The sequence below is a fragment of the Lynx canadensis genome, chromosome D1, assembly GCF_007474595.2.
Source record: "Lynx canadensis isolate LIC74 chromosome D1, mLynCan4.pri.v2, whole genome shotgun sequence".
In the NCBI taxonomy this organism is placed as follows: domain Eukaryota; kingdom Metazoa; phylum Chordata; class Mammalia; order Carnivora; family Felidae; genus Lynx; species Lynx canadensis.
The window spans coordinates 7,010,252-7,027,495 of NC_044312.2; the positions used below are offsets into that span (position 1 = coordinate 7,010,252).

Genomic DNA, 17,244 nt, shown 5'->3' on the forward strand with positions numbered 1-17,244 from the left:
AAATCAATAAAAAAACATACACACAATGAGATACTATGTCAGACGGAATCTAATCTCCCCAGTTAGTCTCCTTTCTGGTTTTGTTGTGGGCAGCAAAGTATTCAGTTTCAGGGGAGGGATCACGATTGGTCTAAGCCAAACATCTGAATCCCACTTCCTGATTTCTCAATTCCCTTGTAGCAAGGGTGGCCTTATGATACGGTTCTGGTCAATGAGACATGAGGAGGAATCTACTGGGACGGCATACGGGAAAGCTTTTACTTCCATGATAAATGGCAGGTATAATTGGCTCCACCATCTTCCCTTCTTCATGCCTGGGACAGAAATGTGATGTTCAGAGCAGTTGCAGCCATCTTGTGTCACAAGACACCATCCTGACATCCTACACCACTAACCCAGCCAGTGGTTGCCTACTTCTAGACATCCTGTTATGTCAGAAAAATTTGTCCCAAATCTGTTAAAGCCATGGTTAGATCCATTATGTATGACAAAGAACATTTTGAACACAAATCCCAAAATAAAAATAGGCAAAGATATGAATAGACAACTCACAAACCATGAAGTGTACACATATGAAAAAAGTTCAAGTTCATTATAACCAGTGCTAGAAATTAAATTAAAATTTTCTTTCTTTTTTTTTTTCCTACAAAATTAGCAAGGATTTTTAAAAATAATAATACCATCCAGGTCTGGGAGGGTAAGATAAAATAGTAGGCTTCCCACACTGCCGGTCAAGGTGAAATTTGGTAGAACATTTTTAGGAAAGTAATTTGGTAACAGGTCACAAGAATTTAGAAAATGTGCTATAAACTAATGATTCTACTTTGTGGAATTTGCCCTACAGAAACAATTTAAATGGAATTAACAATGTTATCACAAAGGTTTGTCACAGTGTTATCTAATAAAGCAACACGAAGCAAAAAATAAGAAAAAATTGGGGCATGTGGCTCAGTCGGTTAAGCGTCTGACTTCAGCTCAGGTCATGATCTCACAGTTCTTGAGTTCCACCCCCACATCGGGCTCTGTGCTGACAGCTCAGAGCCTGGAGCCTGCTTTGGATTCTGCGTCTCGTTCTCTCTCTACCCCTCCCCCATTCTGTCTCTCAAAAATAAATAAATGTTAAAAAAATTTTTATTTTAAAAATAATAAAAAAATCAAAGTGGCTAAAATATTAAAAGATTAAATTATAAAATATATATAAAACAGTATGCAGCCACAAAAAAATGTTGACTATGAATCTTTAATTTCATAGGTGATTTTTATGTTAGATGTTACATAAATAAAAACATACACAATATGATCACAACTGTATAAAGTCAATGTGGGAGAAAACAGTCCGAGTTACAAAATATCACAGTAATTCCACTCCTGGGTCTATACTCAAAAGAATTGCAAACAGGGACTCACATCCTTGTAGGTGAGCTCATAGCAACACTATTCACAATAGCCAAAAAGCAGAAACAACCCAAATGTTAATCAACAGAAGAATGGATAAACAAATTGTGGCATGTACATACAATGGAATATTATTTGGTTATAAAAAAGCACAAAGTGTAGATAAATCCTACAAGGTGAATCAACCTTGAAAATATTAAGCTAACTAAAGCAGATGCAAAAAGTTACATATTGGATGGTTCCATTTATATGAAACATCCCAAATAGGTAAATACATAGAAACAGAAAGCAGATGGGTGATTACCAGTAACTGGGGGAGGGGGGTTGGGGGGGGGTAGGAGGAGGGGCTGAAATTAAGAAGAACTAATGGGTTTCATTTAGGGTGAAGAAAACATTTCCAGCCTTGTGCCCAATTATCCCAACACCATCTGTTGAAAAGACTATCCTTCATTGAATTGCCTTTGTACCTTTGTAAAAAAAAATATGTGTGTGTGTGTGTGTGGGTGTGTGTGTGTATCCATTGGTTGTATTTTGGGGTCTACTTCTGGACTCTATACTGTTCTATTAATCTAAAGGTCTTTCCCTTCACAAATACCATGCTATGTTGATTACAGTAGCTTTACGGTAAAGCCTTAAAATCTAAGTACTGTGATTCTTTCAATTTTATTCTTCATTTTCAAAATTGTTTTCTCTATTCAATTCCCTTGCTTTCCTAATGGTTCATTCCTACTATATGGAAACTCAATAGATTTTGTTTATTGATCTTATATCCTATCACCTTGCTACATTTACTTCTTAATTCCAGGACTTTTTTTTTTTTTTTGGCAGATGTTTTTGGGGGATTTTCTTTTTTCTTTTTTAACATTTTTTAAAATGTTTTTATTTATTTTTGAGAGAGAGAGAGACAGAATGTGAGCTGGGGAGAGGCAGAGAGAGAGTGAGACAGAATCTGAAGCAGGCTCCAGGCTCTGAGCTGTCAGCATAGAGCCTGATGCGGGGCTGGCTCAAACTCACAAGCTGTTGAGATCATGACCTAAGCCACAGTCAGACGCTTGTACATCCTTGTACAAAGATTGTACATCCTTGCTTTGTTTCTGATCTTTGGGAAAAAGCATTTAGTCTTTCACCATTAGATATGATGTTGGCAATAACTTTTCTTGCAGATGCCTTTCATCAGGTTCTATGTCTTTCTTGCCAAGAGTTTTTATCATGAATGCGTGTTCAATTCTGTCAAATGCTTTTCTGCATCAATTAATGTGATCACACTTTTGTTCTTTAGACCGTCAGTACGGTGGTTTACAGTAATCTATTTTAAAGTACTGAACCAGCCTTACTGTTCCAGGTTAAATTGCATCCTCTAAGAAAGACATAGGAGAGTCCTAACCCCCAGTTCCTCAGACTATGACCTTATTTGGAGATAGGGACTTTACAGAGCTATTCAAATTAAAATGAACTCATTAAGGTGTGCTCTAATCCAATAGGACCGGATGTCCTTATCAAAAGGGGAAAATTTGGACAGAGACAGACGCATACACGCCCTGTGAAGACTGGTGTTACACTGCCATGGGCCAAGGAACTACCACAAACTAGGAGACGGCCGTAACAGATCCTTCCCGAGTGCCTTCAGAGGGAGCACGGCCCCTCCCAAAACCTGGACAACACATCTTCTTAACAAATCTGGAGAACAGAGCTGTGGTTGCGGGGTTACTCTTCCGTCTGCCCCCAGCCCCCTTCCCCCTTCCACTGCTGTGAAATGCACTGTTTTAAAGTTGAAACCAAAGCAACCTTGATAGAAATATAAAACACCACAACCTTTCCTTGGGAAGTGGGGAGTCTGGTCACGGCAGCCCCCAATTTCCTCTTTCATCTAGAAAGCCTAATGCTCGTGGAATGAGGAAGCTGGCTCCTGTGGTATGCCAAGCTGAGACTTTAAGTATGGCCTATTGACAATGCCAATAAGGAAACATTCCTGAGGAAAGAGAGGTGAGCCTACAGCTCTCAAATATAGGGCCTATGCAGAACTAACTGCAGAAAAACAGACCCAAATTGCTTCAGCAGGGCTCGAAGCCAGCTGGTTCAGTCTTAAGACTCATGTGTGCCAACAGGAATAAAAATGTTTTCGGACTAGGCTTAACCTGACCTTTTTTTTGTCCTTGGCTTCCCCAAACCTTTCTTTCCCTTACTTCGCATTTCTTCACAGACATAAGTTAAGGTCCAATTAATTAAAGCATCTGCTAGGTGTGTGATACTCTCCATCCCTAAGACAGTCCTTGACCATGTCAAGATTGACTGTACACAACCTAACGTACCCACGGATATATTAACATTACAATATGTATAAAACATAATCAAGAAAAGGGCAGAAAAACATCCAGGTATTTTTTAAGACAAATTATTTTGAAAGATATGAAGTTTAAAAAGATAGTCAAATATTTTGTATTTATTATCAAAAGAAATAGCCATCGGGGTATCTGGCTGGCTGGGTAGGTAGAGCAAGTGACTCTTGACCTCAGGGTTGTAAGTTCGAGCCCCATGCTGGTATAGAGATTACATAAAAAATACAAAATGTTAAAGAAAAAAGAAATAGCCATCATTTTTAATAACCCATAATAATTATTAGAAATAAAATAATGGGGGGCGCCTGGGTGGCGCAGTCGGTTAAGCATCCGACTTCAGCCAGGTCACGATCTCGCGGTCCGGGAGTTCGAGCCCCGCATCAGGCTCTGGGCTGATGGCTCAGAGCCTGGAACCTGTTTCCGATTCTGTGTCTCCCTCTCTCTCTGCCCCTCCCCCGTTCATGCTCTGTCTCTCTCTGTCCCAAAAATAAATAAACGTTGAAAAAAAAAATTAAAAAAAAAAAAAGAAATAAAATAATGGGAAAATGGTTAGAGTCCCTTTAAATATCATGCCCAAGAGATAGCCATCTTAACAGTTTGGAGCATATCCTTACAAAATGCATACATGCTTTTTCTTTTTTTTTCTTCAATGTTTAATTTTGAGAGAGACAGAGACAGAGAGACAGAGAGACAGAGTATAAGCAGGGGAGGGGCAGAGAGAAAGGGAGACACAGAATCTGAAGCAGGTTCCAGACTCTGAGCTGTCAGCACAGAGCCTGACAGAGGGTGCGAACCCATGAACTGAGAGATCATGACCTGAGCCGAAGTCAGACGCTAAACGGACTGAGCCACCTAGGCACCCCACATACATCCTTTTTACAACATAAATGGTTACCTGCAATTTTTTCTATATATGGCAAATAACCACCGGTTGTACCCTAACATCCATTAGGCCCTTTTTTTTTTTTTTTAATGTTTACTCTTTGAGAGAGAGAAACAGAGAGCATGAGCCGGGGAGGGGCAGGGAGAGGGAGACACAGAATCTGAAGCAGGCTCCGGGCTCTGAGCCGTCAGCACAGAGCCCAACGTGGGGCTTGAACCCACGAACCGCGGGATCATGACCTGAGCCTAAAACAAGAGTTGGACGGTCAACCGACCGAGCCACCCAGGCACCCTTTTTAGGCCCTTTTCTTTAATGATATTAGTTGGGCACATGGCAAGCTAGAATTGTATGTTCTCTAATTTCATAGTCAGTGTAAATAAGAGGGCTTTTTAAACATTATTATTTTATTTTCTAAAGTTATTTCTACCGCAAACGTGGGGCTTGAATTCACGACTCTGAGATCCAACGTCACACGCTCTTCTGACTGCGCCAGCCAGGCGCCCTGGAAATGAGAGTTTTCAAGTGAAAACATCTGTCCTCTTACAAGCTAGATGGGCGGTGTAGGGCTAATCACTCCAACATTTGCACGCCATGGTGGGAGGCAGTGCTGTGTACTAATTAAGTGCACGCGGACTTTACGAATCCAATACTCCCTGCACTATTATCTCAACCACGTTACTTATCTTCCCTACCCTTCCCCTGCAGAATGGAGATTAACAAAAAGAGCCCTTAACTCTCACACAGAGGGGTGTGAGAATTAAAATGAGAAAGTGTACATAAAGAGTTCAGCACAGAGCAAGGGCTAAATATGGGCTATTACTACTGTCATTATCATTAGGTTTTGACAACGATAAAAATACTTGCTTTAGGGGCACCTGGCTGGCTCAAGTCGGCTGAGCATCAGACTTGGGTTCAGGTCATAATCTCACGGTTCGTGGGTTCAAGCCCCCCATTGGGCTCTGTGCTGACAGCTCAGAGCCTGGAGCCTGCTTCGGATTCTATGCTCCCTCTCTCTCTGTGCCCCTCCCCCACTCTCCCTCTGTCTCTCTCTCTCTCAAAAAAATAAATAAATAAACATTAAAAAAAACCCTGCTCTATCAGATTATGATGAGGCTAAACAGATATGAAAGACTTTAAAAGCTAAAAGAGTTATAATGTCACAAAGGCTAAAAATGACACTGTCCCCAAACCTTGCAGTACGAAGCTACGCTATTATAGTAATCCCCCATGTACTGCACAGGGAGACCCATCCACGGCAGTAACTAGACAGGAGAATGTGTTTGACAGAAAGAAGGCCCCTAGGATTCAAGGAATTAATTAAATTGGATGTTACTGGAAACCGCAGACAGCTTGGAGATCCATGTTGATCCACATCTTATTAAACGATCAGAACAAGCAAGCCTACCTGGTCCTCCTGTGACTTCCAGGTGGTCTTCATGGTCCCTTCCCGAGGTCGCACGGGGCTGCTCCAGGGCAAGCTGCGTTACTATGAACACTTCGCCTTACAGCACTGACCATCAACCAAAAACTTTCATAGATGGAAGCCATTTGGTGCAGAATCTGTGTTTTATTCTCTGCTGTATTCTCAGGGCCAACCCAATGTCTGGCACGTAGTAGGTGTCCCATAAATAGGAGTCCAGTGTTTCCTGAAAATCGATCTCTTAGCCAGAGGCTGACTTCACCGGCTGGGACAGCAGAGGACAGGCAGAAAGCCTAGGACAGGAGACTGTGTGTCTTAGCTTTTAAACTCTGCAAGGTGCTACAGCGTCCACAGCTATGGACCCTCCACCGTTTTGATAAACGTTCCCCCTCTGGAGCCGCGGCTCAAGTACAATAGTATACATCAATCAGAAACAACTAAGTTCAGGGGGCGCCTGGGTGGCTCAGTTGGTTAAGCATCCAACTTCAGCTCAGGTCATGATCTCACAGTTGGTGAGTTTGAGCCCCGCATCGGGCTCTGCGCTGACAGCTCAGAGTCTGGAGTCTGCTTCAGATTCTGTCTCCCTCTGTCTCTGCTCCTCCCTCATTCAAGCTCTGTTTCTCTCTCTCAAAAATAAACATTAAAAAAAACAAACAAAAGAAACAACTAAGTTCTGGAAAACCCTCCTGGGCCACAGCTTTGCCATTAAGCAAAGATAGTCTAAATTTAGACTTGCCATTTTACAACCTGATTGCATCAGGTGCCGTGATGTCTTATACTTTGTAAGTTTTCTGCAAGAGGAAAAATAAACATTTTTGATTTGTTGCTATCTGTTCTGTGAGCTGAGTAGTTGGTATAATCTCTCGGCACATTCTGTTTCGGTTACATTTATGAGACAGGGATGGGTGGCGTTGGGGGACGGACATGGGGGGTGACAAGAAGGTAGTTGTGTTTTTCAAAGATTTGTAAAAAAGTAAGATGTGGGTACCTGGGTGGCTCAGTCGGTTAAGCATCTGACTCTCGGTTCCAGCTCAGGTCATGATCTCATGGTTTCACGAGTTCAAGCCCCATGTCGGGCTCTGGGCTGACAGTGTGGAGCCTGCTTGGGATTCTCTCTCTCTCCTCCTCTCTCTACCCTTCCCGCTCTCACACTGTCCCTGTCTCTCTGAAAATAAGTAAATAAAACTTAAAAAATAATGTTTAAAAAAGATGCTTTTTAGATTTTATGTATTAAATATGTATACATATATGAATATATATATATTACATGTATTTGTGTATATACACGTACACATGCACACACACAATTGCCTCCACAGTATGAGACAAGTATGGGGAAAATTTCCACCTGCCAATAAACTGTGACTCTAACTCTCAGCCATTTTTCCTCACTGTGGCGAGAACCACAGACTATGCAAGGCCTGAGAAGTCCTACCCGGGACTGTCAGACTGGAACCGAAGTGGTAATTTCCACCTCTTTCCATGGCTCTCAAAGTATTTCTGTAGTACAGATTCCAGACTCACAGGGCAGACGGGATAAATGTAACACAGACTATCGTGCGATTCGGGGTTCAGAGGTGGGAGGAATCCTGTCTGGAGCGTGGAGGGGATCTAGGGAAGGGGAAGAAGGTAAAACACACTGAGTTGAAGTGGGGAGAGAAGCTAGGGATTTCAGAAGCCCCTGACTCTGGCCCATGCAGGCCATGAACTTCCCATCAAGGAAGTATTCGCTGGAAGCCTACTGCATGCTGGCACCTTGCCTGTCCTCGGGGTCTCTGACCTCTAAGCCGCGGAATCCAGTGCCCTTCCCCTCCTCTGCCTTCCTGGAGCCTCAGGAGACGGCAGGTGCCCAGCACTGCTGCCCAGCAATGCACATCACACATCCTTTCCCCATCCTAGCAGTGCTGAGCTCGAGGGCAGACAAGAGACACTCATGGCTGCCAGGCAAGCGCAGTCCTTCCAGCAAATGTTTACTGTCTGTCCACCATGTGCCGGGAGCTACGTCAGGCCCCAGAGATTCACCAAAAGGAGAAGCGTACATTTTTGCCTATTTTTTTCTAGTTGCCGTCCCCAGAAGAAACTGAAATAACAACACAGTCAGTATTTTGAGTCTGCTTTTTCACAGACCAATGGCTCATAAGCATTGCCCCTCACCTGTATTCGTGCTGAGCTTGAGGGGTCTACACCAGCTTTACAACAAGATAGTCGGTAAAGGTAAAATTAAAATATCGAACTGGGCAAGATAGTTATCTTCATAATTGTCGATTACAATGACTGAACTTTTATTGGATATTTAGATTAGAAATGCCCCACTATGTTGGTATTATTTTCCCACTATTCTGCTATTTTTTAATACTGTAATTATTATCTGAGAGTAAATGCCTTGTTTTTCCTCGGGGAAAAATACAGTACAGTGGAAAGAATTTATTTGGGTTCAAATTCTAGCTGTCACTGGGGATCTGTGTGACCTTGGGCAAGTTCCTTAACCCTGAGACATTTCAGTTTCCTTCTGTACAAAGCCATCAACACAACTTACCCCCAAGGGATGGTGGTGAGGATTATTCAATGCTGATGGGTAAAATAATTTTTAAGTTAGATCTGGATTTAAATTCTGGCTCTGTTGCTTAACTTGAACAAGATACTCAACCTTTGTTAAGTTGTTTCCTTCTGTGTGAAACGGAAATTCAAGTGTGTGCATAACGAGGTTATTGGGACAATTAAACACATGTAACACGTTTAGTACAGTGCCTAATATACAGTAAGGGATTGATAAATGTGAGTTGTTATCAAAATCACAGTAATTACTATTATAAAAGGCAGCACTTAATAAATGTTGGTGTGGCCATCTTCTCTACCCCAGACTCCTACTAATGAGAAATATCCAAGAATTGGACTGGGTCAAGGTTAAGGCATAACTTTATAGGTAGCGCCATATTGTTTACCAAAAGGATTGTATTCCACTTACAATTATTGTTATTATTATTATTATGCCACTAATAAGATGCTGAATCTATCCATTTAATGCTGACCCTCACCAACAGTTTTTTCCTGTTATTTTTAAAAGTGGTATTTTGATATTACTTGCATTTGCATTTCTTTATCACTGTGAGGGTGAACATTTTCCCATAATGTTTTGTTTACTGTTGGGATATCTTCGAGCATGAACAACTTATTTTTATCTTTTGCCTGTTTATCAGTTTGAATCTTAGTGTTTTTCTTTAGTATTTGAATAAACTCTTTATCAGGAACATAAATAATATTTAATGCAAATACTTTCCCAGTAAGCTGGGGCCAGAAAGATCTGATACCGATGAGGGAAGAGCAGGGGAAGTTCTGTGTGTTCAGGACCATGTCTATGGGTGGGGCTGTTGGGTCTCACACAATGAATTCAACTACTCTCTTGCCTTTAACATCCACCTCTGGGCATCTCTGGCCCCGCATGACACTGTGGTTCTATATTTCTGACTATAAGACACTTCTTAGTTGCTTTGTAGACACCTCAAGCCTATTATAGATATAAATGAACTCCTCAGTTGTGCCCCAACCAGCAAACTTGACAAACTTCTCCATTTGGTCCCTTATTGTTCTCGCCAAGATGTCTTTTTTTTTTTTTAATGCTTATTTATTTTTTAGAGACAGAGAGTGAGAGAGTATGCACGTGTACACAAGTGGGAGGGGGGCAGAGAGAGGGAGACAGAGGATCTGAAGCAGGCTCCTTGCTCTCAGCACAGAGCCCGACGCGGGGTTCGAACTCACAAACCGTGAGATCACGACCTGAGCCAAAGTCGGACACGCAACTGACTGAGCCACCCAGGCGCCCCTGTTCTAGCCAAGATATCTTAAGACTCTATCTCAATTCAGATACTCTTCTTCCCCACCCATATTCCAAAGTTTGCATTAAGCCACTTCGCTTTTATGCAAGTCTGACATTAGTACCTGTTTTCACCAACCAAATGAAATCCGAAGAAGATTTTCACTTTTACGGAAAAAAGTAAAAAGCAAAAATAACATTTAGCACATGTTTCGCAGGGAGGCTTTGTGGAGGCCACGCACCCCAAGTGGCGAGAGTGGCCCTGCCAAGCTCCTTCCCTGGGGAGCTACACTCAGCACACAAGCCGTGAGGTTTGGAACTGTGTGTGCGAGCGTCTGTGCTTTACCTTGACTTATTCTGGGCATCATTCATCAAGATGTGTCCTAAGGTTTCAGAAACACCTGAAAGAGGTTTTTTTGGGGGCTAGGAAAGCTCAAAATTTCTTCCGTATCAATTAATGGTAATTGCCTCTTCGTTTTACGCCACGTTGGCTTATGAAGCTTTCACAGGAAATGCTTTCTTTTGGGATAGTGGGGAAAACCTGTAGAGAAAAAGCCCTCCCAGAGTCTCTCAGACAGGCCTGTTGTACTGTCTCCTACATAATACTCTTGCATGATAAGTCACGTGTCCTGACTTTTGATTTGGAAAATATGATCACAAAATGAGCAGCGGCAGCCAAGTTGACATGTTATCTCAGGTCTTCTGTGCATGTCAGCATCTGCTACTAAAGCCACGCACGTGAGCTGGTGAGCAGCGCAAGGCCATCAGACTGCTACCCAGTGATGGGGATGTGATAGTGGGGTTCAGGAATTAACCAGAGGGAAAGAACGTACTAGAAATAATTGCCTTGAACATTTGGCCCAAGTGTCCAATGTCCCTAAGTTATTTTTATTTTTATTTTATTTATTTTTTAGAGAGAGAGAGAGAGGGAGAGCACACAAGTGGAGGAGAGTGGCAGAGAGGGAGAGAGAGGGAGAGAGAGGAAGGGAGAGAGAGAGAGAGAGAGAGAGAGAGAGAGAGAGAGAGAGAGAGAGAGAAGGAGAATCCCAAGCAGGCTCCATGCTCAGCACGGAGTCCGACTCAGGGCTCCATCCCACAACCCTGGGATCATGACCTGAGCTGCAATCAAGAGTTGAAGTGGTCCCTGGCTGGCTCAGTCGGTTAAGCGTCTGACTCTTGGTGTCTGCTCAGGTCATGATCTCACAGTTGGTGAGTTCAAGCCCCACATCAGGCTCTGTGCTGACAGCATGGAGCCTGCTTGGGATCCTCTCTTTCCCTCTCTCTCTGCCCCTCCCCTGCTTGTACTCTCTCTCAAAGTAAATAAACTTAAGAAAAAAAGTCAGATGCTCAACCGATTGAGCCACCCTGGTGCCCCCCTAAATCATTATTTAAAAAATTAATTTTTAATGTTTATTCATTTTTGAGAGACAAAGAGACCAAGCAGGAGAGGGGCAGAGAGAGAAGGAGACACAGAATCTGAAGCAGGTTCCAGGCTCTGAGCTGTCAGCACAGAGCCTGACGCGGGGCTCATGAAGTGGGAGATCATGAGCCCAACGCGGGGTTCATGAACCCATGAACCAGGAGATCATGACCAGCCGAAATTGGATACTTAACCGACTGAGCCACCCAGGTGTACCCCCTAAGTTATTTTTATATTTTAATGATGACATTTTAAAAATTATTGAGGTGATTATTTTTAATAGTTGAATAGTTACAGTACTGATCTTGTCTTAGCATTATGCCTTTTTCTGTTGATGCCCCAGTTAGGATATGAGTTTCATGCAGTCGGAAAAGGTGTTTCCGCCTTCCTTCTAAGGCCCAGCCCAATGGCCGTGCCACCTACGAATACTTCTAACTCCCCCCAAAGGCGGCTGCTCTGGACACCATGAGCTACTATTGAGGAAACACAAGGCAAACATCAGGTCAAATACAAAAAGCCAAAATTCTCTTGAATGAAAATTAAAATACATAATATTACTATTTCTAAAACTACACGTCATGAGAAGCCATGAAGAAACCTCAGTGGATACTTCCTTCCCTCCTCTTGTTCCCTAATTCTCCCCTCAGTTTCCCCAACTATATATACTGGATCACTTAAGCCCCATCCTCTCCAGAGACAGGAAACCCTTCCAAGGACACACCGCCAGCCCCCCAGTTCCTGAGTCCTTTTGGGAAATGTGTTGAAAACAAACTACATACAATTCTAAAGTCCTCCTTCCCCAGGCTGGGTGTGCCTCTGGATGGTGCACGTGCATATGTATGGGTGCACGCACGTGGATGTGTATGGGTGTGGACACGCAATGAGGAAATGATGGAGCCTGTTTTTCTAAAGGCAGAATATGATGATGTGAAATACACATCCTCCAACTTCAAGAGATGTATCTACTAAAGAGGTGTGAAGACAGGGCTTTGGGTTCAGTGTATTCTAATTGCTTCTACAAAGACCAACTAGGGTTTTCCTAGGTGAAGCGTATCTTTGGAGGTTTTTTTTCCTGGGGGGGCGAGGGATGGGCACTGGAATCTTTGAAAGGAGGGGGAAACCTAGAACCCACATCACCAAGAAGCTGCTCACAAACGAAACGGTTTGCCAAATTCCAATCAATGACACACTTTTTGGTCTGAGAGTGATGGCCCGAATTCCCTTCCAGGGTCAACCGGAGAAGGCCTTGGATGGGTCTATTCTAGAATCGGTGAGAAAGTCCTCGTATTCGTTCCTGGGCCTATCCGGCACTTTGCCAGCAGAAAAACGGGTTCATTTACATCCCAGGCAACGATCTCTCGATTTTATTCTCTGGTATCTAATCCCTCACCTGCAACACTGCATAGTAAGGTTAAGGGTGAAACTGCGCAGCACTACCGGCAAGGAGACCCACGCGTTGTGGCCGCTCCGCGCGTCCCAATCCGACGCCAGCTCACTCCACACAATTTGGCAAATTGCTGGAGTTCCGGCCCTTGGGGTGGGACCACTTCGCCGCCGGGGAGATGCCATCTCTCCCAGGCGCCGCCGACTGTCGGCGAGGGCAGAGGGAGGGCGACACCGGCGAGGGCGGACCGCCTGCAGGACCGGTGTCAGAAAGCACGTGGGTGCGCGCCCGCCAGGACCTCGCGCCGCGCAGCGCCCCCGCCCCTTTTCGCCCGCCCAGCCGGCCTCCGCCCCCGGCGAGCGCTCCGGGGACGTCCGAGCCCACCCCGCCCGGGCCCCCGCGGCCGCCCGCCGCCCACGTGTGCCGGCCGGGGCGGCTCGGCGGGACCCACTCGGAAAGAGAAACGCTCCGAAGGCCGTGCCCGCCCGGGAGACTCGCAGGCCAGCCCGCCCGGGACGCCCACGGCCCTCGCGGGAGAAACCGAGCTCCGCTTTCCCCCGCGGGGCGGCGCGCTCCCCCGGAGGCCCCGACAGGTGCGCCGCCCCAGCCGCGCCCCCTCCGCGCGCGCCCGGGCCCGCGCAAGGCCCCGGGAAAAGAGTGAGACGAGTTGGCCGTGTACCTGATCCTGTCCTTGTCTGCCCTCTGCAGCTCCTCATTTCTTTCCAGCACCTGAAGGATCTTCCTGGCTTCTTCGTCATTTAAGAAACTGAAATCAAACCCCTGAGGAACCTTCGTCATTTTCTCTCCTGTGTGTGAACTGCACTTCAGCTCCTTGGCGCCTTCTGTTCCGAGGACATTTTTCAAGGTACAGAAGACCAGCTTCAGGAACCTGATCCCATAACCAATAAGAAGGCCGCCCCTTTGAAAATCTAAAACCACAAAGTGAGGGAACAGCCCACACCTACGGGGCTCAGGTCGACAACACCTTAATGACATGTTTCGCTCCACCTATCCAACCGGGAAGCGAAAGGCACGGCCCCGCCGACAGAGGGAACCAATCCCATTCCAAGGGGGCGGGGCCTCCCTCGTCTCCTCCCCCCCACCCGCAGCCTCGGCCTATCAGACTTAATCAAACTAACAATTCTCCACAAGGCCGCGCCTAGAGGAGGCCCGAGCTGAAGGGTTGGCGCCAACGTGCTGTGTTTTCGCTGTTGCTCTTTGCTCTCAGAACTCGAGCTGGACTAGTTGAAGGGCTGAGAAAGAATGCGAATCACAGTTAATCCTCCTTTTCAAAGAAGAGCCCATAGGAAGTAGAATTGCAGTAGGAGCTTTGGAACTGGCACAAGAGTTACCGTATTTGAAAGAAGGGCTGAACTCAATGCCCTGGGGGCTGTAGCCTGACCAGGCCCAAGGGATAAATTTAGTTCCTGGAAATGAGTTCTTTGCCAAGCCGCCCTTCTCACAGACACCCCCAAGCCACCCTCCTACAAAAGTCATTGTCAGGCTTTAAGGAAAACTAGACAAAATAAAACAAAAAACTTTTACAACCGCAGAATGGTTTATGGTGATTTAGGAGAAGACAGCCCCGGGGCAAGGGTGGTGAAAATCACCTGTCTGTAGTTTTCTGTAAGATTTGATCATCTTTTTTTTTTTTTTAATGTTTTTATTTATTTTTGAGACAGAGAAAGAGCATGAACAGGGGAGGGTCAGAGAGAGAGGGAGACACAGAATCTGAAGCAGGCTCCAGGCTCTGAGCGGTCAGCACAGAGCCCGATGCGGGGCCTGAACTCAAGGACCGTAAGATCATGACCTGAGCCGAAGTCGGACGCTCAGCCGACTGAGCCACCCAGGCGCCCCAATTTGATCATCTTCTTAATAATCTCAGAGAGGTGATTCAAGTGCCACTTTCAAACACCTAATCTCGGACTAAAGGGAAATGTAATCCTCTGAAACCACAGAAATAGCTTTCCTAGAAAGTATTATTCTGAGATATGGAAGTTTCCAAATGTATTCATGTATATATACGTTTTAAAAATTACTGGAGCCTGGGCACAGGGTTGTAAGAAAGCCTGGCTCCAGGGGTCCCAAACAGACCAGATTTGGCCACTGGCCACTGACAGATTCCAAAGGCAGAGGAACTCGCAGTGGTGAAGTGAGGGATTTATTTCCCTGAGACCAACACCAGGGAGACTGCAGACTGTCAGCGTCACAAAGACTGTTTCCAAAGTACTGGTACTTTCAAAGTACCAGATTCAGATAAGAAAAATGTGGGACAAAGATCATGGGTACAAGCAGGTGGGCAGTAAAGGTCAGGTTGGTGATTGTCATGGGGTCAGCCACCTGTGGTCCAGCTAGCTCAGGGCGGACCTTAGTGCTTGAGAGAGTAGTTTAGGTCCCATGGGGGGATGCTTGGCCCTCAGGATCTTTTGCCTGAGTTAGGAGATAAACTGGGAAGAACTAATCAGGTCTTAATCAGTTAAAAAGTACAGACCGAGGACAAAATGGATGGAGGTGATTGAAGTCCTCTTTCATAATCAAGCCTTTGGCAGAAAACATGTTTCTTTCCTCTTTCTGCCCAAAAGGAACTTTATCAGATCAATGTGACTGTCCCATAGCCTTCGTTTAATCGCATCTTGCATAGTGGTGAGGATTACTGACATTTAAAGTCTACTTCAAGGGCGCCTGGGTGGCGCAGTCGGTTAAGCGTCCGACTTCAGCCAGGTCACGATCTCGCGGTCCGTGAGTTCGAGCCCCACGTCAGGCTCTGGGCTGATGGCTCAGAGCCTGGAGCCTGCTTCCGATTCTGTGTCTCCCTCTCTCTCTGCCCCTCCCCTGTTCATGCTCTGTCTCTCTCTGTCCCAAAAGTAAATAAATGTTGAAAAAAAATAAGTAAAATAAAGTCTACTTCCACATGTATCATCTCCTTTCGTGGCCAATAAACCCAATAACGATCATGTATCTGTAACAAAAACGTAATGTCAAAATGACTTTACATTTTGGCCCCTGGGTCCTGTACTCACTTTGATCATTGTTAATTAAGACATGTCCAGGCAGTAGCTGTTCAAATAGTAACTTTACGTGGGTGGCTGTTTGTTATTTCTATGAAGCAGCAGGAACCAATTGAGTTTATCAATTGGTACAACACATAGAACTTTTAAATTGTGTGTGTGTGTGTGTGTGTGTGTGTGTGTTAGTAAATTCTACACCAATGTGGGGCTCGAACCCACAGCCCTGAGATCAAGAGTCATGCACTCCACCACCTGAGCCAGCCAGGCACCCCTCTAACATAGTCTCTGTGTTAATGATGGTAGATTAGGAGTGTGGTTTATATAGGATGTCCATTTTTTCTACTCATTAATGTGTTCATTTATTCCACATACATATGGGACTTCTTCATGTGGGCACTGGTAGGCTTTTATCCTGCTCCTGGTGTATCAGTGAATTGATTTCAACTAACATGTAATGTCGCTTCCTGTGTGAAGGCCGTTGTGCACTGTGAAGAAGATACTGTTATCTTTATGAAGTTTATAACATGGTGGGGGAGAGAACACAAACAGAAAAACAACTGCATAACAAAGAGGAACATAATACATGTATCAAGAAAGTTCCATTAGGGCACAGAAAGAGGTCAGTTCCAGCTGAGTGATCAGGGGGAGGACGTGGTGTTTGGGTTGTAACATGAAGGGTCAGATTTCCCCCGAAAGAAATGGAGGGTGGTGGGAGGAGATGTGTGTCTACTCTAGACCAGGGATACAGTGCACCAAATAGCAGAATTACACTCCAGGAACCCGCTCATAATCCCTCATCTCCTCTAACGGCCAAAGTGAGCAAAATCTTGGGAGCTGGAGAATTCAGGGATTGGTAAATGATCTGTTTTGGCTACAGTAGGCATTCTAAATAAGGGTGATATTGGAGGCACAATAATGAATAAGAGGTTGAAAAACCCTGGGCTGGTGCATAGGACACTTAAAGAGTAAATAAGGCAGTGACTTGACTATGAATGCCACGCTAAGGAATCTGGACTCCATTGCGTGGGCAATGATGAGTCAAGATAGGTTTTGAAGAACATTGGGGAGATGACTCTGGTAGCAGCAGATAAGAGGATGGTGGGAAGGACCCCAAGTTGCTGGAACACTGATGCAGGAGAAGAAGGGAAGATAACCTGAATGAAAGCCAGCAGAGGTGGGGATAGAAGAGGGCTGCAATTCAAAGGCATCGGTTGGACTTCGACCCTCGTTAGATACGAGGGTTAACAAAGGAGTCACAAAGATGATGCAAAGTTTCAAGAGAAGCGTCTGGAAGGAGAGGGGTCTCTTCGATGATAGGAGAAGCATAAGGTTTATAAAAATATCAGGAGTTCAGTTTTAAACATAAAGAGTTTGAAGTAATCTGCAGTTTGTCCACATGGAGATATTCAGCAAAAGTGAGAAACTTGAAACATGGATGGAGAAGTAGATTTGGAAGTCATCTGCTCAGAGGTGATTGCCAAAATCCTGTGGCCCAATAAGAAAGCCAGGGCAGGGGCGCCTGGGTGGCTCAGGTGGTTCAGCATCCGATTTTGGCTCAGGTCATGATCTCATGGTTCATGGGTTTGA

General features: G+C 44.9%; 1 protein-coding gene across 2 annotated transcripts in view; it reads right to left on the reverse strand.

Moving 5' to 3' along the window:
• EXPH5 (exophilin 5) overlaps positions 1-14,174 on the reverse strand; it is a 79,222-nt gene extending 65,048 nt beyond the window's left edge. For both annotated transcript variants that reach the window (XM_030332545.1, XM_030332544.1), the window contains exon 1: positions 13,329-14,174. In XM_030332545.1, the coding sequence (XP_030188405.1) occupies positions 13,329-13,645 (317 nt within the window). In that variant the 5' untranslated portion in view covers positions 13,646-14,174. The remainder of the gene's footprint in view (positions 1-13,328) is intronic.
• Positions 14,175-17,244: the final 3,070 nt, after the last annotated feature.